A 26,992-nucleotide genomic window follows, 5' to 3' on the forward strand; every position below is an offset into this window, starting at 1 on the left:
TATGGCATTCTGTGACATCACCTGTTGGGTGTTCTTTCTTGCACTATCGTGGTCTCACATTGTCTTATACCTGTCTATACCCCCCACAAGAATATAAGTTCTGTGACAGCCAGGACTGGTCTGTTAGATTCACTACTGTATACTTTGCTCCTTGTACGTAGCAGGTATTTTGGATCTATTTTCAACTTTTTATTTTATATTGAAGTATATCCATTTAACAATGTTGTGATGGTTTCAGGCGGACAGCAAAGGGACTCAGCCATATATACACATGTATATATACATATATGTATCCATACAGTGGGATGGATAGTGGGATCTTGGTGGGATCTATTTTTTTTTTTTAACAAATAATGAACAACAGATGCTGAACATGACCTCTGGGCACTCTTTTGACCTAAGGGGGTGGTTTTCAACCTGGACACCATGCAGTCTTGAGGTACCCTGGAGAAGCTTGGGGGTTCCTTCTTTGTGGGCATGGACTCATACAAGGAGACCACAGTTGAGTCCATATGGATCTGCCTATATATATGGAGAGTTTTAGTTTTATTGTTCATTGGACAGAGGGCTCAGAGACCAAAGAGCCAGGCGAGGTCATTGCTAAGGAAGTGCTGGATAGGAATTTGGGCTGCACACCTCCAACTGGATACTGAGGAGTCCATGAATGGGACAGCCGTGGAATAAGCACTGCCACTGAGGGGAGGTGGCAAGAAGAGCAGGGTCATGGCAGACATATCATGGTGGGGTGGGGTTCTCCAGGTATGAGGAGAGGGTCCTTGGGAGATTGGTGGCTGGCTTCTAAGTGTTCCTTCCAGCTGCCTCAGCTCCTTTCCCCTGAGTCACTAACTAGTGATGGGCCAGCTGATGCTTTTCACTGAGAAGCTGGCATTTTCTGACCATGACTTTAAACAGAATATTTGCTTCTGCACCCACCAAGAGAGAGCAACAGCCTTGCTCTCGGTGGCCTCATTAAATGGGATTATATTTTCATAACACTCACTTTTAGAACATTCTTATTTGCTGTTCCAGGCTCTTGGAGAGACAGCCCGAGAGGCTCTGCTGATAAAATGACTCTGGGCATGATAGAGATGGGGAGATGCTGAAATGAACAGCAGCTTTGTTTGTTTGGTATTGGGACAGGCAAGAGGAGCTATATTTTTAAAAATGAAGTTTTCCTTCTTTCCACAAGAAAAAGACCTAATCTGGCTGCACAGCCAGCAACACAGGTTTTCTCACAGAATAGAACAAATTCGAGTAGACTGAGATTAACTTTGGGGAAAAAAATTAAATAAATAAAATAATTATGGCGCGGGAGTGGGTAGGACTGGAGAACAGGTAAGATCAAGAGGCATTTAAGATGCTTAATTAAAAAGCCAAAAAGAAGTGCTTCCCTGGTAGTCCAGTGGTTAAGAATCTGCCTGCCAATGCAGGGGACAGGAGTTCGATCCCTGGTTTAGGAAGATCCCATATACCGTGAGGCAGCCAAGCCTGTGTGCCACAACTGCTGAGCCTGAGCGCGCAACTAATGAAACCCTGTGCCCTAGAGACTGGGCTCTGCAACAAGAAAAACCTCCGCAATGAGAAGTCCATTCACCACAGCTAGAGAAAGCCCGTGTGCAGCAGTGAAGACCCAGCAGAGCCCAAAATAAAATAAATAAAAAATTTGAAAAGAAAAAAGCCAAAAAGAAAAAGCAGCAACAGATGGAGTATGAGTTTGACAGCATAAATACACACTAAGGCATTTAAATATACGTCTCTATATGCTATATACAAACATATATACTAAGTATATATACCTCTATATAGACATGGGGTTTCCAAATATAACTGGTTCCTCTCCCTGCAGACCTGACCTGTGTTTCCTTCCTATGGTGGAGAGAAGATAGTAATACTTAATATTACTGCCATTTTCTGAGCACTCAGCATGTGCCCCACTCTGCAAAGTGACATGTGCATACAATAACAGTTATCATTCTTCATACTTACGGAGCCTCTCTGAGCTTTAGGTTTCCCGATTGTAAAATGGGGACAATGGGATTATCTACTTCATCCAGTTGTTGTGACAATCAAGTAAGACAATGAACAGAGTACAGGGCCCAGCACCTAGTAAAGTGATCAATAAATGGCTTGTGATTATTATTATTGTATTCTCCACTGGTGCCTCCAAATAAAAATGCTTAAAACTGGACTCATTCTCTTCCCCCTCAGGCCTATTCTCTTCTATCTCATATTTCAGTGAATGGAATCATTACAGTCTCAGTTTTCTTCTCATTCAGGCAGTCACCAAGTTCTTACAGTTCTGCTTTTCCCTTATCCCTTGACTGCATCCTTATCTCGTTTCCACTGCCTGAGCTCCTGCCTGGGTACAAACCCTTGTTTTTTCTCTAAACTGCTACAGTGTTTCCCTAATAACTCCCAGGGACTCTAATCTTCCCCCTCCTTGTCCCCACTGGTTTCCTATGCTCTCTCATTGCTGCCAGAGTGCTTTCTCTACCTTATAAATCCAATCACACCCATCATTGCTCAAACCCTGCCATTGGGTCTGTCTCTTACCTAGAAGATGAAGCCCACATTGTAGAGGACAGAATAAAATGCACCTACAATCTGCCGCTGACCCCTGCCTAGTCTTACCTTCTCGTCCAGGTCTCCCTGCAGCTCACGGCTATGAATACTGGCATCACATTAGCATCGCCTGGGGAGAAAAAAATGCCAATGCCTGGGCCTTCCTCCCGCCAATCACGGCAAAGTCTAGGGGTGGGCCCCAGGGAGCAGTATAATTTCGAAGCGTTCTGGGTGCTTCCAACACATTGTTGGAGTTGAGAAGCGCTGCTCCCACTGCACCTGGCAGCTTGCAATGCTCACTTGGGCCTTTACATATTTGTGCGTGCAGATCCCAACACTTGGAATGTTTTCCCCAGATTTATCAACCTGCAGTACGTCTCCTCAGCCTTTGAGATGTAGCTGAGTCTTCCTGTCATGTGGAAATCTCTGGTCCCCAGAGGTGCTCCTGCTAGTCTGACATGTCCCTCTGTTACAATGTATTTGACTGCACCACCTCTGTCACTATAAGGGAGGGAGCTCCTTGAAGGACGGCTCGTGTTTACTGGTCTCATCACAGTCCCTGCACACGCGTACAGGACAAGATTTCTGGACAAATGAATACACCCTCCATCGTGGTTCAGTTTTTTTTTTAACTTTTAATTTTATATTAGAGTACAGCTGATTGACAATGTTGGGATATTTTTAGGTGTACAGCAAAGTGATTCCATTATACATATACGTGTATTTACTCATGGTTCAGTTTTTAAAGAATAAAGTTGTTTATTATTTTGGCTGTGCTGGGTCTCGTTGCTGCAAGGGCCTTTCTCTCTGTGGGCTCTCACTGTGGTAGCTTCTCTTGTGGAGCACGGGCTCTAGGCATGTGGGCTTCAGCAGTTGCAGCTCTTGGGCTCAGTATTTGAGGTGCACAGGCTTAGTTGCCCTGCAGCATGTGGAATCTTCATGGACCAGGGATCGAACCCACATCCCCTGCATTGGCAGATGGATTCTTAACCACTGGACCACCAGGAAAGCCCTTGTGGTTAGGTCTTACCTATACTCTCTTCTCAGTCCTTGGCTTGCATTTCTGCTGCAGGGTTGACGTCATTATGCTCTGACTGTAGTCAGTTGTCTATATGATCTTCTTCCGCCACCTCTCCCCAACTCACCAGTTACTTCCGTCTCTGTTCACCTCAAGCACTTGCTCCTACCCCAGGACCTTTGTGCATGCTCTTCCCTCTACTGTCATGCTCTTCCTCAGGGGCCCACACAGCTCACTCTCTCCTTCCTTCATATGCCGCGTCACAGAAAGGCTTCCCTGATCACTCCCTTGCCCTCCTCACGATCTGTTCCTCTTATCCTGTTTTCTGCCTTCAGAATCCTTCTCCTTGCCTGACATACTGCAGTGTAATTTACTTATTCTTTTATCTCTGCCTCCTCCTATAAGATGTGTTGCCTATCGTGATTTGCTATACAAATTTTTGGAAAACCACTGCTCTAGATTATGGATTGGAAAACTTCTTCTGTGAAGAGTACAGTGGTAAATATTTTAGGCTTTGCAGGCCATGAAAATGATTCAGCTCTGATGTTGTAGAGTAGAAGCAGCCATAGACAATATGTACACAGACAGGCAGGGGTGTGTTACCAAAAAAACGTCATTAACAAAACCAGGTCCAGGACTAAATTTGACCTGTGGGGGGTTGGTAATCTGCCAAGTCCTGCATTAGACTGTAGTCTAGCAAGAGCCTGTGTCTTTCGTGTGTAAATTTCCTGCATTCAGGAGCCGTGTCTTTTTTAACTCTCAATCTTAACCAAGAGTCCTTCACCTCAGGGTCTAGCCCATTCTTTGCATTATAACAAATGTTCATAAATTTTTGCCAAAATATTCAATAAACATTTACTGAGTCCTTAACTCAGAACAGCTAGGCACCAACTCCAATAATGTTGGTTGAATGAACACAACAGTCCTGGCCTCAAGTTCTCAAAAGCCTTTTCCCCTCCTCCAATCCTTCTGAAGACTGAGACCCAGAGTCCAAAGGATGTCCGCGCCCTGGCAGCCGGGGTCACGTGCTGCCAGGGGTCGGAAGGGGTGGTGGGAAGTGATGGGAACAACAGAGGGCTTGATGGACTGTTTAGGGAACTGCCTAATTATCCTGCTTATCAGTTTTCTGGTTCCTTTCCTTTGCTCTTCCCTTTAATAAATCAGAACTCCTTCTGTTGGTATTGAGCTCTGGGTCACTGATTCTTTTGCCCGGGTGTTTATAGAGTTACAGTGTGACCGTGAGATTGAATGGAAGGGAAGGGAGGCACCTGACAAGTGTCAGCTCTGAAAGGCAACACCTCAGCTTCCCAGGGCCCCTCCATTGTGCAGGGTGAAGGAAGGGCTTCCCACTGTTCAGGGCCCTGGCCAGGCTGTGAGGGGAGATGGAGTCAGTGGGTGCAGCTAGTGTACCCAGGGGTTTACAACCCAGTGTGGGAAGTGTGACTGAGGGTTTTTATGAGGCCCATGTGTTAAGAATAGTTCTTAAATGGCTGGGGAAAAAGAATCAAAAGAAGAACGACAGCCTACAACATGTAAAAATCATACGAAACTGAGATTTCAGTGTTCACAAAGTCATAGTGGAACCTGGCCATGCCCATTCATTTACCTCTTGTCTAGGGCTAGTTCTATACTGCAATGTGGAGTGCTATAGGTGCAACAGACCATTTAGCCTGAAAGGTTAAGATGTTTACCATCTGGCTCTGTAATGAAAAAGTTTGCTGACCCCTGACTAGCATAACTACCTGCCAGGGACTAGCACCACTGACATCACTGGGCAGCTTGTTAGAAATGCAGATTCCCAGGCAGGCCTCACTCAGGCCAATGCGAATCAGAATCTGCATCTTAAGGAGATTCCCCAGTGATCTGTAAAGACTTAAAAATATAGGGAGCACTTAGGCCCAGAGGAAGTGAATCAAAATCTCTTTGTTCAGTCACTAAGTCATGTCTGACATTTTCCGACCCCATGGACTGCAGCACACCAGGCTTCTCTGTCCTTCACTATCTCCTAGGTTTGCTCAATCTCATGTCTATTGAGTCAGTGATGCTATCCAACCATCTCATCCTCTGCTGCCCTCTTCTCCTTTTGCCTTCAATCTTTCCCAGCATCAGGGTCTTTTCCAGTGAGTTGGCTCTTCACATCACATGGCCAAACACTGGAGCTTCAACTTCAGCATCAGTTCTTCCAATGAATATTCATTCAGGACTGATTTCCTTTAGGATTGACTTTTTTGATCTCCTTGCAGTCCAAGGGACTTTTAAGAGTCTTCTCCAGCACCACAGTTAAAAGCATCAATTATTTGGTGCTCAGCCTTCTTTATGGTCCAACTCTCACATCCATACATGACTATTGGAAAGACCATGGCTTTGACTATATGGACCTTTGTCAGCAAAGTGATATCTTTGCTTTTCAATATGCGGTCTAGGTTTGTCATAGCTTTCCTTCCAAGAAGCAAGCGCCTTCCAATTTCATGGCTGCAGTCACCGTCTGCAGTAATTTTGGAGCCTAAGAAGAGAAAATCTGTCACTACTTTCACTGCATCTCTTTAATGATCCACAAAATTTTAAAGTACTTTATGTCAGTCAGTCTGCAGAGTAACTCCTCACCCATTATTGTTGTTGCTGTTCAGTCACTCAGTCGTGTCCGACTCTTTGCGACCCCATGGACTGCAGCACGCCAGGCTTCCCTGTCCGTCATCAACTCCTGGAGCTTTCTCAAGCTCATGTCCATCGAGTTGGTGATGCCATCCAACCATCTCATCCTCTGTCATCCCCTTCTCCTCCTGCCCTCAATCTTTCCCAGCATCAGGTTTGTTCCCAATGAGTTAGCTCTTCGCATCAGGTGGCCAAAGTATTGGAATTTCAGCTTCAGCATCAGTTCTTCCAATGAATATTCAGGGTTCCAGTTCTAACTGTCGCTTCTTATCCTGCATACAGGTTTCTCAGCAGGCAGGTGATGTGGTCTGGTGTTCCCACCTTATTAAGAATATTCCAGTTTGTTGTGATCCACACAGTCAAAGGCTTTAGCATACTCAATGAAGCAGAAGTAGATGATTTTTTAGGAATTTCCTTGCTTTTTCTATGATCCAGCATATGTTGGCAATTTGATCTCTGGTTCCTCTGCCTTTTCTAACTCCAACTAGATCCTTCTAACTCATCTTTCTATAAAGTCCCCATGTCGAAGAGCAAGGCTGTCAAGGATCTCGGGCCTGTCTGACTCAGGGGCTACACTCACCTAGCTCATCAGCCAGAGCATCCCAATAAGGTGCTCTTGTGGCTGCTCTCTGATCCCTCAGGATGGCTGGGAGCCCCAGGCTCTTCTCGTCAACTGCAGGCAGCCTTCTCCACTGATCCACTCAATCCTCATTTCAACCATTTTCCAAGAGTGTCATGATGTGTCATGACAGCATCCGAGGTCCCACGTGGCCCACCTTGGGTCTTTTGATCTCACTACTGGAGGATGGGGTGTTGGTGTATGAAGGTTTCTTGGGGCTGGGGGTGAGGAGTTGAGGTAAGAGTACAGACTCTGGCAACAGTTCATTTGTCCAGAGGCTTTAGTAGAGGTGGTGATAACTGTGCATAAGACATCTGCTCACCCAGCCTGCCCCCCCCGCCCAACACACATACTCCAAAACATAGTAAGCCCACTGTTTACATCCTTCCCTGACTTCCTCCCACAACCAACCTTGCCCCTGCCCCGTCAGCCACAGTGCCAGCTGCCTCTAAGAGGACTTGCTTCCAAGAAGCCAGAGGAGTGGCTGTTCTCAGCTGCAGGAAGCATGGTGGGAGGCTGCCCTGGGCCATGGCCGAAGTGAGCATGGGGCACCTGCTTGTTTCAGGCCATCACTTCTCTAGCCCACTGATAGCAACAATGGGCTGCACCTGCACATTTTGGCTGAGGAAGACCTCAGTGGACACACAGGCTGTGTTCTGGATGGGCTGGCGAGCTTTCTGGAGGCTTCCCTCCTCTGGCATGGGTTCTGGGACCAGAGGAAAGAATGAAGAGCCTTCACAGAATGCAGTGTGTGACCATACGCCCAATCATTTTGCCTCCTTGATCTCTGCTGGTCTCATCTGTTAAATGAGGATCATGATAACAATACCCTCATCAAAAGATGGCTTGAGCCTAAGCAGGCTCCCAGTGTGGAAGTCCTTTGCAAATTGACTGTCGTGCTGGGGTAGAAGTACGGAGCTGCTCATCAGATTGTGGGAAATTACAGTGTTCCACTCTAACAGGCAGCGTGAGGCCCCTCCTCTTTCTGGGAGCCTCTTAAGGCATGACTTCTCTGACCTTTCTTGCATACAAAGCCAAGATGGGTCAACAGACACTGCCAGGAAAGCAGAAAAAAGAAAAAGGAAATCCTACTGTTTTTCAGTGTTTGTCAGCTCAAAAATATCTGTTTTCCATGGAGGAGTGGTGTGGTCAGTACCACACTGAGCAGGTAACTTATTCTTTCCAGATGAGACTGTTTCTGTGTCTCTGTCCCTCTTGACAAAATGGGGCCTTTTAGGTGGCTGGGGTGTACCCTGACTGTAAAGCACAGTGCCAGGGGCTGACAGTCTTCTTTCTCTTCTTCTCATTCTCTTGCATGAGTGTGCTTATTCTTGGCTTTAGGCCTGGAATGAGGTCAGTTCAGCAGACAACAAGAGTGGTTCATAGGCAAAGGTCAGTGCTGGCCTCCAAGGTACTCACATGCTTCTTGGGTGGAACCCTGTGAAATTCTTTATAAATCAACTCTCTTATTAAGTTGGCTGGTGGCCTTAAAACAGGAAGCGATGACTCCACCAGGGCGTTCCTGAGGGTCCCAGGCAGCAGGAAGAAGCAGGCTGAAGGACCTGACAACCTCAGTTCGAATTCTGCTTCTGTCACTTACCTGTGAGTTTAAGCAAAACAACTCTTGGAACCTCTGCAAAGCTGTAATCAGGAAGAGCTCTCAGAGCATCTCTGAGGATTAGAGGAGATGCTGAAGGCACTGATGGCCCTGCATCAGCTTCTGCAACAGCTGGTGTGCCTTTGCTCATTCCATCTCATCTGCTCTGAATTACCCCAGAGAAGGCAAGGGATTTGCTCCAGGTCACAATGTCAGATCTGGACTCACTGTCAGATCACAATCCAGATCAGAGTCCAGATCAGAATCCAATCAGGTCTAAGTCAAAAGTCCACATCCTCCTTTGCTTACCTCCCCATCTCAGTCATGAGCCGCTTCATACTTTTTATTTTATTTTTTTAGGAATTATTGCTCTATTTGAGAAACTTACTTCCAAATCACTTTCATTTATTTTAAAAAGTCATAAAGAGCATCCCCCCAAAAAAACATATACATTTTCCATAGGAATAAAGACAAAAAAAATGGGGTTGATGACTGCCCCAAACGATATTTCCTAAAGGAAAAAAATGTAATATTTAACTTTTTTTTGAGGCTGGGTAAGTGAACTACATACATCATAAATAAAATTTTCTTACTTTACAAGGAGGAAGGACTCTGATCCTGTTTTTGATGCATATTAAATACCAAAATCCATTTTTCTGATCAAGATGAGGGAAAAAACATCATTCTTCAATACTTCAGCTCATGCAATGAAATCCAAAGGTCTGTTGAATCCACCTTTCCGATTCATGTACTGCCTATACTTCCTCTTCTGAGACACATTTATGGCATAGGCATTTACAGAGCCATCTACCTTTTTCCCTTTTGTGGAGTCAAAGGAGGCAAATCCCATTAACTTCATCATTTCTATTTCTTCCTCTGTTTTGCCCTCTAAGTCTTCCTCAGTTATCTGGCGTTCTTTGCTCTTTGTTTCTTTTGTTTCTTTCTTCTCCTCATCTCTTCTTTCTTTCAGTCGAGAAGGGGAAGGAGATGTGGATCTATGTCGTCTTGGGGACCTGGAACGCCTTCTGTGTGGGGAGCGAGAATGGCTTCTTCTCCGATCTCGCTCCCGGGACCGGGACCTTTCTCGGCGCCTGCGTTCTCTTTCCCGAGATGTGGACCGGAACCGCTTACGCTCCCTCCGTGGGGAGCGGCTGTGACTGCCCGCTTCATACTTTTTAACACACTTCTATTCACTAGCTTTTCCAAGTGCTTGGTGAGGAACATCATGTATATTTGATATATTTGACACCCTGCACTTATGTGTTTAAATGACTTGCCCAAGTGGATGCTGTGGGCCCGAGGGAGTATGAGGCTGGCAGGAGGACCCAGGTTTCCTGACTCGAGGCCAACCAATGATGGTGGAAAGATGTGGGGATTAGGGGAGTGAGCTTCAGCAGTAGACATCTCAGCCTTAAACCCTTGTAAAGAAAACAAGTTGATGATCCAGGTGACGTCACCTTCAAAATGGCAAGTGTCAGACTGAAATGACTGTTCTAGTTTGCTTCTGTTTGTCCTTAGAATGGCGGCATTTTGGCATCCAAAGGAGGAAAGAGACCCTTAGAACTCTGTACAGAATATGTGTTTGTGTGTGTGGTATATACACATATGTATACACACACACATGAGTCCATTCTCATTATTCACAGTAGTTACATTCTGTAACATTGCAATAAGCACTGAATTAGTGAATCCTGAACTACTGCTCCTAGAAGAAAACAGGATTTGGTTCCTGCAAGCTTATGGCTACATTTTCATCAACTTATCAATATATAACCTTGTTACATGTGCTTCCTTTTAAAGACAACTTATTTAATATACATAGTTGATTCATTAACATTGAATTCATAGCCAACGGCAATGGCAAGCACCATGACTCATACCTGAACAGAGCGTATCTAACACATGCTTTTTTTTTTTTTTTTTCTGTAAGAAACATCACAGCCTGCTTGGGATTAGGAACACAGCATTCCAGCCCTATGATAGGGAGCCATTTTAAACAACGAAATCACCAACAAAAAGTACAAAAATGCCAAAGTGTGGCACTAAACATGTCAAGAAGAGGCTGAAACAAGAAGGCAGAGCTGACCTCAATTGGGAAGGAACATGCAAATTATTCACCGCTCTGCACGTGTCTGTGAATGGCCACTGAAAAGTCTGCGAGAATTGATTTCAGGGTGATGAACACATTTTTACTAAGTAGGTAAACTCATAAATGCAGAATCTATGAATAATGAGGACCTGCAGTGTTTATCGTGCTCATAGAGAGAGTAACCTCATGCCAGAGGCTCTGAGAAGCAGAGTACGGTGTTTACAATTTTCACTAAGGGGTAAAGAATGGATGGAACTGCCTTCCAGGCCCATTTTGTTGGAGAAAAGCAGAGAGAAAAGGAGGCATTGGTCGTCGAGGGGGAGGGGGATTTGGTGGACAGTGGAGTTGAGAGGGAGGGTGGGCAGGGGGACAGAGCATGGGCCCCTCTCCCTTCTTCCCCTCACAGCCTGGCAGGGCCTTGAACATCCCTTCCCTGAACACCCCTCAGGATGAAGCCTCCCTGCTCTCACCTGACTTGGTTTCCGCTGAGCAGGAAACACAGAGCGACTTTCCTCTCTGGTCCTCACCCAGGTGCTGGGGGAGCGCTCTGTCTTAAGCGTTGCCCTGGGTTCTGTTTCCCCGTTTGCTCATTTTCTAGTTCTTTCTCTCCATTACTGTGTCAGCTGACTATCTACTCCCACTTAAAAAAGCAGACAGTGCTGGGAAATCTCACTGAGAGAGTCAGTCCGAGAGAAGAGATAGAGTCCAGGTCGCTGGGAGCTGAAGACAGCAGCAGCGCTGGTTGAGCCAGGATGTGCAAGATGCAGGGGTGTGCAAGATGCGGGGGTGTGCAAGATGCTGGGGTGTGCAAGATGCGGGGGTGTGCAAGATGTGGGACTGTGCAAGACTCTGGGATGTGCAAGATGCCAGGGTGTGCAAGATGCTGCTGGAGACAGTGCGTTAGGAGCTGTCACTTTGATCCCCTAGAATACACAGGCCATCTGCTGGGTCACCTCAGCCGGGCACCTCATCACTCCAGGCTACTCTTAGTAGAACAACACACCCTGGGCAAGGGGGAGTGTTAGGATACCCGTGTCTGGGCTTACTAAACTGTGACCATGGCAACATCCTTTATCTATCAGAACTTAGAAGCCAGAACCAGACTGCCCGGGGTTGAATTGCAACTCTGCCTCCTACTCCCGGTGTCTGTTTCCTCATCTGTCAAGTGGGGATACCCATAGGATTACTATCTTCCTCATAGGGTGGTTATGAGGATAGTAATTTATAGATAGTAATGAGCAAAGAGTCAGACACGACTGAGTGACTGAACTGAACTGAACTGAATGAGTAATTTATAAAGCACTTAGAACAATGCCTGCACAGAGTAAACTCCATAGAGAATTAGCTTTTACTATCACTCTGGCTATTATTAATGGGGTGGAATCATCTCAGAAGACTTTTTTCCCTTTCCTGTTCTGATCCTGGGGGTGGGGTGCTTCCTCACTGGGTGGCCTTGGGCAAGACCCTTCTCCTCTCTGGGGCCCCAGGTTCTTATCTTCTAAGTGAGGTGCTGGGACTCAAGCCCTGAAAGTCTGAATTTACAAAATAAGGAGAAGGTGTCTCCCAGGCTGGGGTTTGTTTGTTATCTTGCCCTCTCTTGGGGAAGATGGGCTAGAAGCCCATTTTGCTTACTTTAAGAATTTACCCAGAATTTAATTTTTCTACCCTTTTGGTCTATCTATTATGAGCAACTGCTTACCTCATCTTAGTTGAGATAAGCAGTTAAGTCATCAGATTAACAGTTTATATTAGCAGTGGGTTTTTAAAGCTCCCATTCCCTGAGTGTTGTCCCAGCACCTTCCCAAGCCTGGGCTGATTGATTCTATCATCATTACAACTCCAGGAGGGAAATTATTGTCCCCATATTAGACATGAGGAAATCCAGGCACAGAGAGATTATGTATGTCAACAACACACAACTAGTAAATGGTAAATCCAGATTAAAATCAGAATCCCTGCTTTCTACAAATGCTACCCCCATAGGCAGTTGGCCATGAACTCAACTACTATGATAATAACAGATACACCATCTCTTTCAAAAGGCTGCTGATCGTATTGATCAAAACCACATATTCTCATCATTTGGAAGATACTATAGCAGAAACTTTGGAAGGATCATGGCCCCTGTGAAAAGGTGAAAGAAGCTATGGACCCTTTCCGTCACAAAAAAAGTTCACATAACCACATAAAAACATAAACAGAAGTGTTTCAATTTCACCAGGTTCAAACATCTCAGGCTAAAAATCTCAAATAATGCTTAAACTCTCTTGAAACTCTCCAGTACATATTTATTCTTGCTCCAGTTCTGCATTGATGAGAACTTTCTACGCAAAGCAGCTGTTCATTCCATTAATGTTCACCTCTGATTGTTAGAAAGTTGATCTTTCAACACAACTGACATGCGTTTCCCCCAGACTTTGGTCCCATTTTTGGCTCCTACATGTTACTATACATAGAAATATCCAGCCTACCTTCCCAGGACAATTCTTCATGTTTCTGAGGATGCCAGCCACACTGTTTCTAGGAAGTCTCTGCCTTCCACTACTCAGCTCACTTTCTCCTAAACACATTCATTTATCAATGATTCTCTTAAATATCTAGAGCCTGTTTACAGTCCAGAACATGATACAATGTTCTAGCCATGAAGTGACCATGATTCTCACTTTATTTTGGAAATCGGATCTTCATTAATACGCCCTAATAAAGTTAAAAAAACACCTTATTTTATTTTGAAATATAACACACACAGAAAGACTTACCTGGTATAAAGTGACAGTTTAGTGAGCTAACAATCACAGAGCAAACATCCACATGAGCACCACCCAAGTCAAGAACTAGGCTTGAACCACTTCTGCTGTACCCCCATGACCATGCCTCTCTCTTCCAAAAAGGTAACTTCTATTATTTAATGGGCTTCCCTCATATCTCAGTGGATAAAGAATCTGCCTGCAATGCAGGAAACTCGGGTTTGATTCCTGGGTTGGGAAGATCCCCTGGAGAAGGAAATGGCAATCCACTCCAGTATTTTTGCCTGGAGAATCCCATGGACAGAGGAGCCTGGCAGGCTACATGGGGTCACAAGAGTTGGACACGACTGAGTGACTTTCACTTTACTTCTCTTCATTCCTTTAAGGTGGTAATCTTCTTGCTTTTCTAAAGTTTTATCATCTTATATGTATGCCACATAGCACTATAGATTAGTTTCACTGGCTTTGAATTTTATATACAGGGAATCATATACATTGGCATCTTTTAAATCTGACAGTTCATTCATTGGTGTGTTTGTGAGATTCAGGCATGTTGTTGTATATTTAGTTGTAATTTATTCATTTTCACTTCTGGAAAATTCCCATTTGCCTGAATTTACTGCAATTTATTTATCTACTAATATTTTATTCTTAATAGACACATGGACTGTGTCCAGATTTTGGTAACTATGAATAAGTTTCTGTAAACACTGGGGCACTCACACACATGCATTTACGTTGGGTATACCTAAAACATGGGCTTCCCTGGTGGCTCAGAGGTTAAAGCATCTGCCTGCAATGTGGGAGACCTGGGTTCGATCCCTGGGTTGGGAAGATCCCCTGGAGAAGGAAATGGCAACCCACTCCAGTATTCTTGCCTGGAAAATCCCATGGACAGAGGAGCCTGCTGGGCTACAGTCCATAGGGTAGCAAAGAGTCGGACACGACTGAGCGACTTCACTTTACCTAAAAAAAGAAACTCTTTGTAATTTCAGCTTAGCAGATAATAGCAATACATATTCCAAAGTAGTTGTATCAGCTGACACTTTCAATAGACAGCCAGTGGGAATTTGCTGTATGATGCAGGGAATCCAAAGCCGGTGCTCTGTGACAGCCTAGAGGGGTGGGATGCAGAGGGCCGTGGGAGGGTGATCCAAGAGGTAGAGGACATATATATACCTGTGGCTGACTCATGTTTATGTATGGCAGAAACCATCAGAATATTGTAAAGTAATTAACCTCTAATGAAAAATAAAATCAAACAAACAATTTCACTAGCTCTGTAGGTATGTTCCACATGTTCCAAGCTCTTGCCAACACTTAGAATTACTAATCTTTTTAACTTGAGCTAGTCTAGTGGTTTTATAGTGGCATCTCATTGTGGTTTTCATTTGCATTTCCCTAGTGATGAACAAAGTTGAGCCCATTTTCACCTATTTATTAGGTGTTTATGGATTAGAGCTCTTGGCAACTTCTTAACAATCTGATTCATATTGAACCTGTAGCCAAATGAAATGGTTTCTGACAGAGGATGCTGTTTAGTCATAACTCCCTTATTGACTTCAGCGGGATTTAGGGTTCTGAAAGTAGGACGAAATATTCTTAGTAATAATGACAACTAATACTTATCTGTCTACTGCGTTCCAAGCACTGAGCTATATTTGACATACATAGTGTCTCTTTTTTTAATATAAATTTATTTATTTTAATTGGAGGTTAATTTCTTTACAATAGTGTATTGGTTTTGCCATACATCAACATGAATCTGCCACAGGTATACATGTGTTCCCCATCCTGAACCCCCCTCCCTCCTCCCTCCCCATACCATCCCTCTGGGTCATCCCAGTGCACCAGCCCCAAGCATCCAGTATCATGCATCGAACCTGGACTGGCTATTCATTTCATATATGATATTACATACTGTCTCTTAATCCTCACAACCAGCTTATTAGGTTGATACTATTAAAGCTCAACAGTCATAAAACTAAGATCATGGCATCTGGTCCCATCACTTCATGGGAAATAGATGGGGAAACAGTGGAAACACTATCAGACTTTATTTTTGGGGGCTTGAAAATCATTGCAGATGGTGACTGCAGCCATGAAATTAAAAGACGCTTACTCCTTGGAAGAAAAGTTATAACCAACTTAGATAGCATATTGAAAAGCAGAGACATTACTTTGCCAACAAAGGTCCGTCTAGTCAAGGCTCTGGTTTTTCCAGTGGTCATGTATGGATGTGAGAGTTGGACTGTGAAGAAAGCTGAGTACCGAAGAATTGTTGCTTTTCAACTGTGGTGTTGGAGAAGACTCTTGAGAGTCCCTTGGACTGCAAGGAGATCCAACCAGTCCATTCTAAAGGAGATCAGCCCTGGGTGTCCTTTGGAAGGAATGATGCTAAAGATGAAACTCCAGTACTTTGGCCAGCTAATGCGAAGAGTTGACTCATTGGAAAAGACTCTGATGCTGGGAGGGATTAGGGGCAGGAGGAGAAGGGGATGACAGAGGATGAGATGGCTGGATGGCATCACAGACTCGATGGACGTGAGTTTGAGTGAAGTCCGGGAGTTGGTGATGGACAGGGAGGCCTGGCGTGCTGCGATTCATGGGGTCGCAAAGAGTCGGACATGACTGAGTGACTGAACTGAGCTGATTATTATCCTCTTTTTACATGAGATAATACTAGGGTAGACTTCCCTGGTGGCTCAAATGGTAAAGTGTCTGTCTATAATGCGGGAGACCCGGGTTCGATCCCTGGGTCGGGAAGATCTACTGGAGAAGGAAATGGCAAACAACTCCAGTACTATTGCCTGGAAAATCCCATGAAAAGGGGAGCGTGGTAGGCTACAGTCCATCTGACTGGATAAGATCTACTGACATCTTGGACTGGATAATCCTCTGTTGTGTGTTGGGGGGCAGTCTTAGGCATTTCAGGGTGTTCAGCAGCATCCTTGGTTTCTGCAGGGTAGATGCCAGGTGTCACTAGCATCCCTCCACCCCCCAGTTGTGACAACCAAATCCCATGAAAAGGGGAGCATGGTAGGCAAAGAGTCGGACATGACTGAGCAACTTCACTTCACAACTTAACCTAAGGTCTCATAACTAACAAGTAGATTCAAATCACTACCTTTAGTTACTATAACAAACTCCCAAAGATGGAAAAACATGACTACAATTTTAAAAAACCCTTTAAAATGATTAAAAGCTGAATAATAAAATGGACATGTAGCTGTCAAATGGAGAAAAATCATTGCAAAGTATGACACAGGATGAATGTTCATAATGTGCAAAGAGTTTTTACAAGTTAATGAAAGGACACTCATTTCAAAAACTGGTCAAACGTTTCATGGGTCCAGTAAATCTGGAAAATTCTGCACATATTTTTATGTTCTTCTACCCCCAGGAGGTATATGAGCAAACTTAATGAGTTTGAGAAGTCTTGCACTAGAAATCTACTTTAACATGGAATTTTCATATTTGACAAAACAGCCTTTAGCATCCTGATGAATTACAATCCTTTGGAACAGACTGGTGAACTCTAGTAACCACTGTGCTGTGGTTAGTCTCTCAGTCCTGTCCAACTCTTTGCAACCCTATGGACTGCTGCCTGCCAGGCTCCTCTGTCCATGGGGCTTTTCCAGGCAAGAATACTGGAGTGGGTTGCCATGCCCTCCTCCAGGGATCTTCCCAACCCAGGGGTCGAACCCAGGTCTCCCGCATTACAGGTGGACTCTTTACCATCTGAGCCACCAGAGAAGCCCATAATAACCATTACTTCCTTTGATTTCTAATCTGGTAAAACTTTCAACAAAGGAACCAAAATTAGTTTTGTCCCGGGTTTCTCAACTTTGATGCTACTGACATCTTGGACTGGATAATCCTCTGTTGTGTGTTGGCGGGCAGTCTTAGGCATTTCAGGGTGTTCAGCAGCATCCTTGGTTTCTGCAGGGTAGATGCCAGGTGTCACTAGCATCCCTCCACCCCCAGTTGTGACAACCAAAACTGCCTCCAGATGTAACCAAATGCTCCCCAAGGGAAGACTACCCTCCCCCACCCCCTTAAGAAACATTGGTCTGGCTGTTCTGGTTTCTTGAGAACTCCTGTTGTGCCTCCTGATTACCTCCTAACTATCTAAGTGCTCCCCAAGCTGCACAGCACTTCACTCTATTTTGATCTCTCTGCCCTGTGGCACCCACTATTCTTTGTTTTAGTATAAGAGGGTCCATCTCTTGACTTGAGTCTCTCTTGTTTGTTAGAATTCCTTAGATCTCCAGGCACACCAACCCTGTGGTTTCCTTGATGTGGAACCTCTTTTCATCCTTCCACCCTGCAAGTGGAATTAAGCTCCTTTCTTCAATCATCTCTACACGCCCTTCACAGCCTTCCACCAGATCCCCAGCATGTGTTATACTTATTTATCTATGCAATTGTCTCAGTTTTTAGAGCAAGGACTGGGTCCTATTCATACTCTTATTGTTGGCACAGAGTAGGCACTGATCAATACAAACAAAGGAGAAAAACAGACTTGAGGAGGCTCAGAAACTTCCATCATGGGATCCTGGGTGAATTTCCAGGAAGACTGAATTAATTCACAGTCTCTTCAGCAGTTTCTTCCTGGAAATGGTCTCCTTGCTTCTCTCCAGGCAGACAATCTTTCTTCTGGAGAGAAGGTGAAAGTCCTGTAAAAGGTGCCGTCCTGTTTTTCTCCTCCTCAGCCATGAATATGACATCATCTGCTCAGTTGGCATGTCCAGACCGTTCCTGATACTTTTCTTATTCCAAACAGAGGGAGGAAAGCCCCTTTCCCTTGATCTCAGCACTTTTTGCAAACCTCAGTTTATTTCAGCCAGTGACACTTTTCATCCTTGGAGATGAGTCCTCCTTTCCGTGTTCTGCGAGTTCCTCTGGGGCCTGCATCTCTGGGAGGCATCCCCTCCTCCGACATTGCGTCAGTCTCTTTAAGTATTTCCTTCTTTTTATTTCCTGTCTGGGATTATTTTAAGCTTTAGAAACGGAATTTAATTCTTGGGAACCTTCTAGCTTTATCAAAGCTGTCCAAGATGGTGGCAGGGGGCAAGAAGAAAAGGACAATTTCGAGAAACATTAATAAAGGGCAAGTGACAGGACATGATAACCATGTGGACATGGAGGAGGGGAGATGATTCCCAGATTTCTGTTTGAAGACAATGGAGGGACTGGGGATTCCTGTTGTAAAGAGGGTCCCAGGAAGAGGAGGAGGATGAAGACAAGGAAGAATGGGCTCTCTGAAAAGAAAATGGGTGTGGTCTGGGACTTTGAGAGTCTGAGGTTTCCTGGGCAGGCCAGTGGAGATGCAGAGGATGTAACCGGATAGAAGAGCCCGCTGCGCTGCACAGCAAGTGCCACTGGAGGGCTGCTGGCGTGTAGACGGGAGCTGCAGCGGAGAGCGCAGACGAGAGCTCAGACAGTGCGTGCTGATGGAACAGACGAAGCTAAAGATGGAGCAGGAAGGAAAGCTCTTGAAGGAGACGGTGAAGGAGCAGTCAGAGAAAGAGCCAGAGATCCAGGAGAGGGGCACGGATCTCAGGATGGAAAGGAGGGCCAGCAGCTTCAAATGATGTAGAGAGGTCAGTTCAGATATGCACAGAGATATGATCACTGAATTAGCAGCAGAGGGTCATTGAGGACAACGGGGAGGGCAGCCTTAGGAGGGCAGGGAGCTGTAGTCAGATGACAGGGGAGGGAAGGAGAGGTGGGGAGAACAGGCAGTGGGGAACAGACTCAGGGTGAAGAGGGAGTCAGTCAACAACCCAGCAACCTGAGGGGCTAGGGTGCACCCGGGGCCACTGTGGGCAGTGGGAACAGTAGGGAGCAAACAAGTAAAAAGCTCTGCCCTCACAATGTGTATGTTTTAGGGAGAGGAAGAAGGGAGGGAGGACTTTAAAAAAACTTTACTTTTTTCTTCCAGTTTTACTGCAACATAATTGATAAAGATTCATTTTAAAGATGTTTGTAAGAAGTATCATCATTTGCCAGATGAGGAGGCCAAAAGAAGTTAGATGGCAACTTGCTCTAGTTAACATAAAAGTCAGAGCTGAGGCCACGCCCTGACCTGTCTGACCCTTTCCATCCTTTGCTGCTTGAAGGGGATGGAGTTTAGGTGGGAAGAGGTTACACAGAAGGCATATGGCATGGGAAGAAAGGGAAGAACAGAGGTGCAGGGTGCAGGGTTATTCATGGTTGGACTGTGCCTACACAAAGCACGGTTTCTACCGGCCCCTGCTGACACACAGTTGTGCTGGGCCTCTTATGTGGCCTCAGGTTCCTCCAATGGGGACGGCAGGCACTGAAATCTACCTGTTCTCACATGGTCCTGTTTGAACCAGAAGCTTCAGAGGTAGCCTGTTGTGGCCCCGCCCCCAACTTCCCCATCCCCATCCCCCTTATTTAGAAGTAAATCTCTAGAAGCGAAGGCACTGATCAATATCCCTCCATGAGATTTATAGAGAGGCACCAGAAAGAGACAGGGTCTTTCTTCCTCTGGGACGGTGAGCTTAGGGACCAGAGCGGGCCACCCACAGCTGTCTAACTCAACCATCTGAAGAAAACACCAGGTAGAGATAAACAAGCCCAAGAGGACCGATATCATTTGAGCTCCTGGATCCAGCTCTGCCTGAATCTATCAAGAACTATCTGAGACTTTCTGATGCTTGAACCAACGAATTGTCTTTTACACTCTAACTTGAGTTGTGTTTCTATACTTGCAACTGCAAAAATCTGACAGGTACGGTTTGTCACAATATGTTGTAACTGAGCAGGACCCTCTCGGGCCTTCCTGGGACAGCCCCCTCCCCCACATCTTCTGCTGTAGCTCCTCTCTGAAGTATTTAGATAATAGTATCCGATGCACACGTCCTGAGTTGTTTTTGCAGATGCTAAAACCATCACTGAATGGAAGATATTAAAACTACTTGATGATCATGAGTCTCCAGACCTACTGGCACCTAAGGATTGATCATATTAACCACTCTATGACCTCACCATCAACCAATCAGAGAATTGTGCAAACTGATCACATACCCTGAGACCCCCTCCCTCACCTGACCTTTAAGAATGCTCAGCTGAAACCCTTTGGGAAGTTCAAGGTTTTAAAGTATGAGCCCCCAGTCCTCCTCGACAATAAATGCTGCACTCTCTTTGACCACAACCTGGTGTCAGTAGACACGCTTTATAGCATGTGGGCGAGTGGACCCAAGTTTGATTCTGTAGCAGTGTTAGCTGTGACTGTGGAAGATATGTTTATTTTTGACTTTTGTGGAAACTAACTGACTCCAGGGGCTTCCTCCACAGAGCCATTCAACACCTTCTAGGTGCTAACTCTGCAGGTGATAAAGAGATGAGTAAGACATGTGCTTACACGCAGCTGTGGAGATGATAAGAACCATCTACAAAGTGCTGTACATCCATTTCTCTGAATCTACAATCACGGGAACTGATTAGCCAGGGAGGGTTTGGCAAGTATGGACCGAGCTGGAGAGGTGATCCATGAGAGCTCAGAGGAAGGTGTGTTATTGGGAGGAGGGAGTGAATGTGGGGTTCCTCTAACACTCTGTTCTGGGAGGCTGGGCTACGGTGGAGGTGTTGGGGGATACAGAGAGAGGGGAGCAGGTGGTCTGGGGAAGCTGCATGAGTATTAACATAAGTGGAAGGAAGAGCTGCTTCTCATACCTTTCCCATTCCAGCGTGGGCATGTCCCAGCTTAACCACCACGGGGAAGTGAGGGGCTGTGAGCTGCAAGAGACAAGAGAAAACCACTCATTAGCATCCCAGAGCATCACCGCCAACACTCTGGTCACTAGTGCCACCTGGGAAGCCCATATCTGTGCATATATACAGTTATGACTGATTTCACGATGTTGTACGACAGAAACCAATACAACATAGTACAGCAATTATCTTCCAAAGAAGAAGAATAATAGTGGTCACACCAAGATGAGAACAAGCATCTGTGGGCTGCACTGCGTGGGCACTGTGTTAAGCTACTGTCCTGGACTCCCACCTTTAAAGAGTGATGGGCAGCAGCCTGGCCTGGTGAGTTCCCTGTCACACCCCCAGCACCCAGAACACGGCCTGACCCAGGGAAGGGGCTGACACAGAATCTGTGCCACAGTCTGCATCTTGGTAAGACTTGTAAGGCATGCATGCCTCCCCCTGTGATATAGAGGAAGAGAGGCTCAAATGGTCAGATGCTTGTCTTGGCCATGCTTACTCAGCTAGGAAGTGAGGGGACCGGGACTGAACCTAGGCTACGCATTTCCTCCTCATGCTGTTCATATGTTGTTTGAAATAGGTTTGTTCGGTGTCTAGAAGTATACTTGGAGTTGCTTAAGGACAGAGGTTACCCCTCCTCATTATTTAGTAATAATTCCATGACTTGGTCAGCTCCAGAAGAGGTAATCATGTCCCACCCTCTATATCGTACAGGTTTCTGTTCTGTTGCCTGTCCTTCCATCCTGGACTGTCCCCTCACACCCTGGATGCTCTGAGAGGAGGAACCAGGTCTTTCCCTCCTGGTGCCCAGCACCTGGTCTGACACACAGGAGCAACTGTAGCTGCCACAGAGGGTCTGCTGTGGGTCCCAAAGCCATGGGCTGGACCTCATCTCATTTTTCCCCACCAAGGTCTCATGAGGCAAGCAGGAAAGGTATTCTTGTAACACGACACAAAAAGTCGAGACTCAGGCAGCTGCTGGGAGAGGGTGGAGCTGGGATATGAACTTGGGTCTGTTAGACTCCAAGCTCGATGTGACTTGTTTCCTCTAAGACCTAGGCAAGGGCTTCCTGCAATAGAGGCTGAGTAAGAAATTTCTTCCTGATTTCAGGCTAAAATGTATAATATCCTAGTGTCTAGAGTTAACGAACGCAGATTTTAGAAAAGGCAACATTTATTTTTGATTCCCAAAGCAATATGTACTCACTATAAAATTTTGGAAACTATAATAAAGTATTATGTCATTATGTATAAAGAGCACAATAAAAATCACCCTTGAACTTAAATGGTTTTGCTGTATTATCTGTTTCCTTTTTTCTTTCTTTAGTCTAAATTTTTTCTTTTGATTTGTTCTGTTCTTACAAAGTTGAGAGTATAATGCATACCCAATTCTGCTTCTTGCTCTTTCCATTTCATGTTATAAATGGTAAGCATGTTCCTGGTGGTAATATGTCAGTTTAAGAGTTTTTATGGAATATTTCACATGAAAAAAGACTTCAAAAGCAATATTGTGAATATCACTTAGCTTTAGCAATAAACCATTGTCCATACAGTTGAAGCCCCTGCTGTCCTTTCTCATCACATTTCCTTCCCTCCTATCTCAGACGTAACCATCATATAAATTATGTGTTTATTATTCCCTTGTGTTTATTCATATTTAACTACTACATAGGATTCCCAATAATAGACATTATGCATTTAAAAACCTTATGTGCTGCTAAGTCATTTCAGTCCTATCCGACTCTGTGCGACCCCACAGGTGGCAGCCCACCAGGATCCCCTGTCCCCAGGATTCTCCAGGCAAGAACATTGAAGTGGGTTGCCATTTCCTTCTACAACGTAAAAAGTGAAAAGTGAAAGTGAAGTCACTCAGTCGTGTCCGACTCTTCGCGACTCCATGGACTGTAGCCTACCAGGCTCCTATGTCCATGGGGTTTTCCAGGCAAGAGTACTGGAGTGGGGTGCCATGGCCTTCTCCGAAAAACCTTATGTAAGTGGCATCAAAAGAATCTACTCTTATACATTTTGGGGTACATTGTGTTTGTGAGATTCATGTATGTTGATATATATAGCTCAGATTCCCATTTAACTGCTGCCAAATATTCCATTTGATGAGCACATTACCATTTGCCCATTTCCTGCTAATGAACACTTAGGTGACTTCTGTTTTTCCATTTATAAACAATACTAGTAAGGGAGCTTCACCAGGACACAGGCACAGGTATGGAATTGCTGGGGTGCGGCAGTGCTTGCCTCAGCTTTGCTAGATGTAGCCAAATTGCTCTGCAAAGTGGATGTACCCACCTATGCTCTCATAGGCAGGAAAAGAGATCACGACACTTGAGGCTGAAAGACTGAAATTTTACCAACTCAAGGGACATACAGTGAAATGAATGGGTGCATTTTCACCAAGTGGCTCTTGTTCCCCAGCAAAATCGTCACCCCCAGCCATTCACTCACATACCCTAGACACCCTCTTCGGTCCACGAACTGCCCAGATCACTACTGGGGCTTCATCTCCATCTTATTTTAGGGTGGAAATTGAGGTGAGGGGCAACGTTGCGCTCTCTCTTCCTCTCCATCCCTCTCAAATTAACTGTTTCCCTGCATGTTGGCAGGTACTGGAAAGAACTGTCCTCAAAGTTAACCTTACTTTCTGTTTAATCTTAGACTAGATATTTAACTTCTCTGAACCCTAGTGCTCTAATCTGCAAAATGAGTACAATAATGTGCTCTAATCTGCAAAATGGGTGCAAAAATTTGCTCTAATCTGCAAAATTACGAATAAAGCAAAAACTGGAATTAAGATTGATGGGAGAAAGAGTAATAACCTCAGATATGCAGATGACACCACCCTTATGGCAGAAAGAAAAGAAGAGCTAAAGAGCCTCTTGATGAAAGTAAAAGAGGAGAGTGAAAAAGTTGGCTTAAAACTCAGCATTCAGAAAATGAAGATCATGGCATCTGGTCCCATCACTTCATGGCAAATAGATGGGGAAACGGTAGAAAACAATGACAGACTTTATTTTGGGGGCTCCAAAATCACTACAAATCGTGACTGCAGCCATGAAATTAAAAGACATGTTCATCGCAGCACTGTTTATAATAGCGAGGACATGGAAGCAACCTAGATGTCCATCAGCAGATGAATGGATAAGAAAGCTGTGGTACACATACACAATGGAGTATTACTCAGCTATTAAAAAGAATACATTTGAATCAGTTCTAATGAGGTGGATGAAACTGGAGCCTATTATACATAGTTAAGTAAGCTAGAAAGAAAAAACACCAATACAGTAAACTAACACATATATATGGAATTTAGAAAGATGGTAACAATAACGCTGTATGCGAGACAGCAAAAGAGACACAGATGTATAGAACAGTCTTTTGGACTCTGTGGGAGAAGGCGAGGGTGGGATGATTTGAGAGAATAGCATTGAAACATGTATATTATCACATGTGAAACAGATCACCAGTCCAGGTTTGATGCATGAGATGGTGCTCAGGGCTGGTGCACTGGGATGACCCAGAGGGATGGGATGGGGAGGGAGGTGGCAGGGAGGTTCAGGATGGGGAACACATGTACACCCATGGCTGATTTATGTCAATGTATGGCAAAACCACTACAATATTGTAAAGTAATTAGCCTTCAATTAAAATAAATAAATAAATAAAAAGACGCTTGCTCCTTGGAAGAAAAGTTATGACCAACCAAGACAGCATATTAAAAAGCAGAGACATTACTTTACCAACAAAGGTCCATTTAGTTAAAGCTATGGTTTTTCCAGTAGTCCTGTATGGATGTGAGAGTTGGACTATAAAGAAAGCTGAGCACCAAATAACTGTTGCTTTTGAACTGTGGTGCTGGAGAAGACTCTTGAGAGTCCCTTGGACTGCTAGGAGATCAAACCAGTCAATCCTAAAGGAAATCAGTCCTGAATATTCACTGAAAGGACTGATGCTGAAGCTGAAACTCCAATAGTTTGGCCACCTGATGCGAAGACCTGACTCACTTGAAAAGACCCTGTTGCTGGGAAAGATTGAAGGCAGGAGGAGACGGGGACAATGGAGGACAAGATGGTTGGATGGCATCACTGACTCAATGGACATGAGTTTGAGTAAACTCAGGGAGTTGGCAATGGACAGGGAGGCCTGGCGTGCTGCAGTCCATGGAGTCACAAAGAGTTGGACACAACTGAGAGACTGAACTGAACTGACTGAATTGAATCTGCAAAATGGGGACAATAATGCCCAACTCACAGGTTAGTAGGGGGAAGAAGAAATGACATAAAGAATGTAAAACTGGCACCACATAGAGGTTCAAAATCAAAGTGTGAAGTAGAGTTGAAGGGAGGAAGGAGATGACTGGTTTTGTGGGGCAAAGACAGAGATAAAGGGGGAGGCTGGGTGATGGGAGAAAGAGACTAGAGGCTCCAACCTGGCAGTATCTGGTTAAGAGCAGGGGAGGGAGTGAAATGAAGCCCAATGAAGCAAAATCAGGGGGCTACACCACAGAGAGTTATCAGAGGTGATTAAAGGCTGGCAGTTTTAGTCTGTGAGAACCTTAGCAATCATCTTGCCCATCCCCTGTATTAACATGTTAAGGCAGGTAGAGTTTCTAGGAATGCCCCCCAAGATGTCCCACTCTAATCTCTGGAGTCCATGAATGTGATGAGATTGTCATACAATGATTGGTCTGTTATATGCACAGCTGACCTTAAAACAGGGGGATTATCTTAATCGAGTCACACGAGCTCTTAAAAGCAGAGAACTTTCTCAGACTGGTGGCAGAAGAGGAAGGCAGAGAGATTCGAAGCAGGAGAAAGACTTAATATATCATTCCTATGCCAGGAGCTGAAGGCAGCCCCTGGCTGAAAGCCAGCAGGGAACTGGGGATCTCAGACCCATAGCTGCAAAGAACTGAATTATGTGAGTAACAAGACTGAGCTTGGGGGAGAAATTTGAGCTCTGGAGAATGTGGCATCTTGATTTCAGCTGGATGAGACCCTAAGCAGAGAACCTTGTCATGCTGTCCCACCCAATGTACGTAACTCTGAGCTAATAAAGAGGTATTCTTTTAAGCTGCTAAATTGTTAGAGAAGTAATAGGAAACTAATACATGTGTCCTCCTAGATACTGAAGACCAGAGTGAAGTGATTGTTTTCACAATATATAATAACAGAACTAATCAAGCTCATGTGTTTTGAGTCTTAATCAAGTCCTCTCTCTACCAAGGCATACTTTCATGGGGACCATATGCATCTCTGAGGTGCAATAAATACTTTTCCCTAATCATAAGGATCAATAAAATAGCACAAGATCAGATCAATTAAGTGGGCACTAATTGAAATAAGAGCTATTATGTGGCTGGCTGTTTTATGTTGTGTAGGACACACAGAAGATTGAGACAGTGTTTCCTAGAGAGATGAACGATGCAATGAAAGAGCAGAACCAGCAGTACAGGGGGGCAGTCTGAGTGGGTGGTGTCATGAACAAGTCCCATAGAAAGGAAAGACTCAGAGAAGGATTCTGAAGGATGAGTAGCTTTGTGGGTGGGTGGAGGGAAGGCTTAGCATCCCTCAAGAGCTGAATGGTGCAGAGTGCTATGGTCTTCCCATGAAGGGTGTTTAGGTTCTTCATGAGCTCTAATGAATGAAGACTCAAAGGAAGGGAGGATTTATTTTATGATACTTAGTATGGGTTTATCATCAATAAAGTGATTTTGGACATAATTTCTATGTGGAATTAAATATTTGAACTGAGTGCCCTTCTCCAACACTCTTAAATGAGACTAGAGGAACACATTAATGGTCAAAAATAGTGGGAATAGAAATTGACACAGAAAGTCAATCAAGGGAAACCTGAGAATCTACAGTAGGATATTTCAAAGAAAGCATTTTGAAAATGTGTTTAAAACAATGAATTTTCCTGATACTAGGAGAAAGTTTCCTTTGCC

At 44.7% G+C, this 26,992-nt stretch overlaps 1 protein-coding gene and 1 pseudogene across 2 annotated transcripts in view; both read right to left on the minus strand.

Annotated features, from left to right (window-relative positions):
* Nucleotides 1-26,992, minus strand: part of SYN3 (synapsin III) — a 475,640-nt gene that overhangs the window by 49,086 nt on the left and 399,562 nt on the right. Inside the window, exon 7 of the mRNA XM_005680589.3 lies at nt 20,992-21,054. Coding sequence (XP_005680646.1) covers nt 20,992-21,054 — 63 coding nt within the window. The remainder of the gene's footprint in view (nt 1-20,991; nt 21,055-26,992) is intronic.
* On the minus strand, nt 8,783-13,029 carry LOC102173921 (annotated as a pseudogene). Its single transcript, XR_001295715.2, has 2 exons — nt 13,009-13,029; nt 8,783-9,619 (listed from the first exon to the last, which is right to left on the minus strand). The product of XR_001295715.2 is annotated as a U4/U6.U5 small nuclear ribonucleoprotein 27 kDa protein pseudogene (transcript).

This window comes from Capra hircus, chromosome 5 (assembly GCF_001704415.2).
Source record: "Capra hircus breed San Clemente chromosome 5, ASM170441v1, whole genome shotgun sequence".
Lineage (NCBI taxonomy): Eukaryota > Metazoa > Chordata > Mammalia > Artiodactyla > Bovidae > Capra > Capra hircus.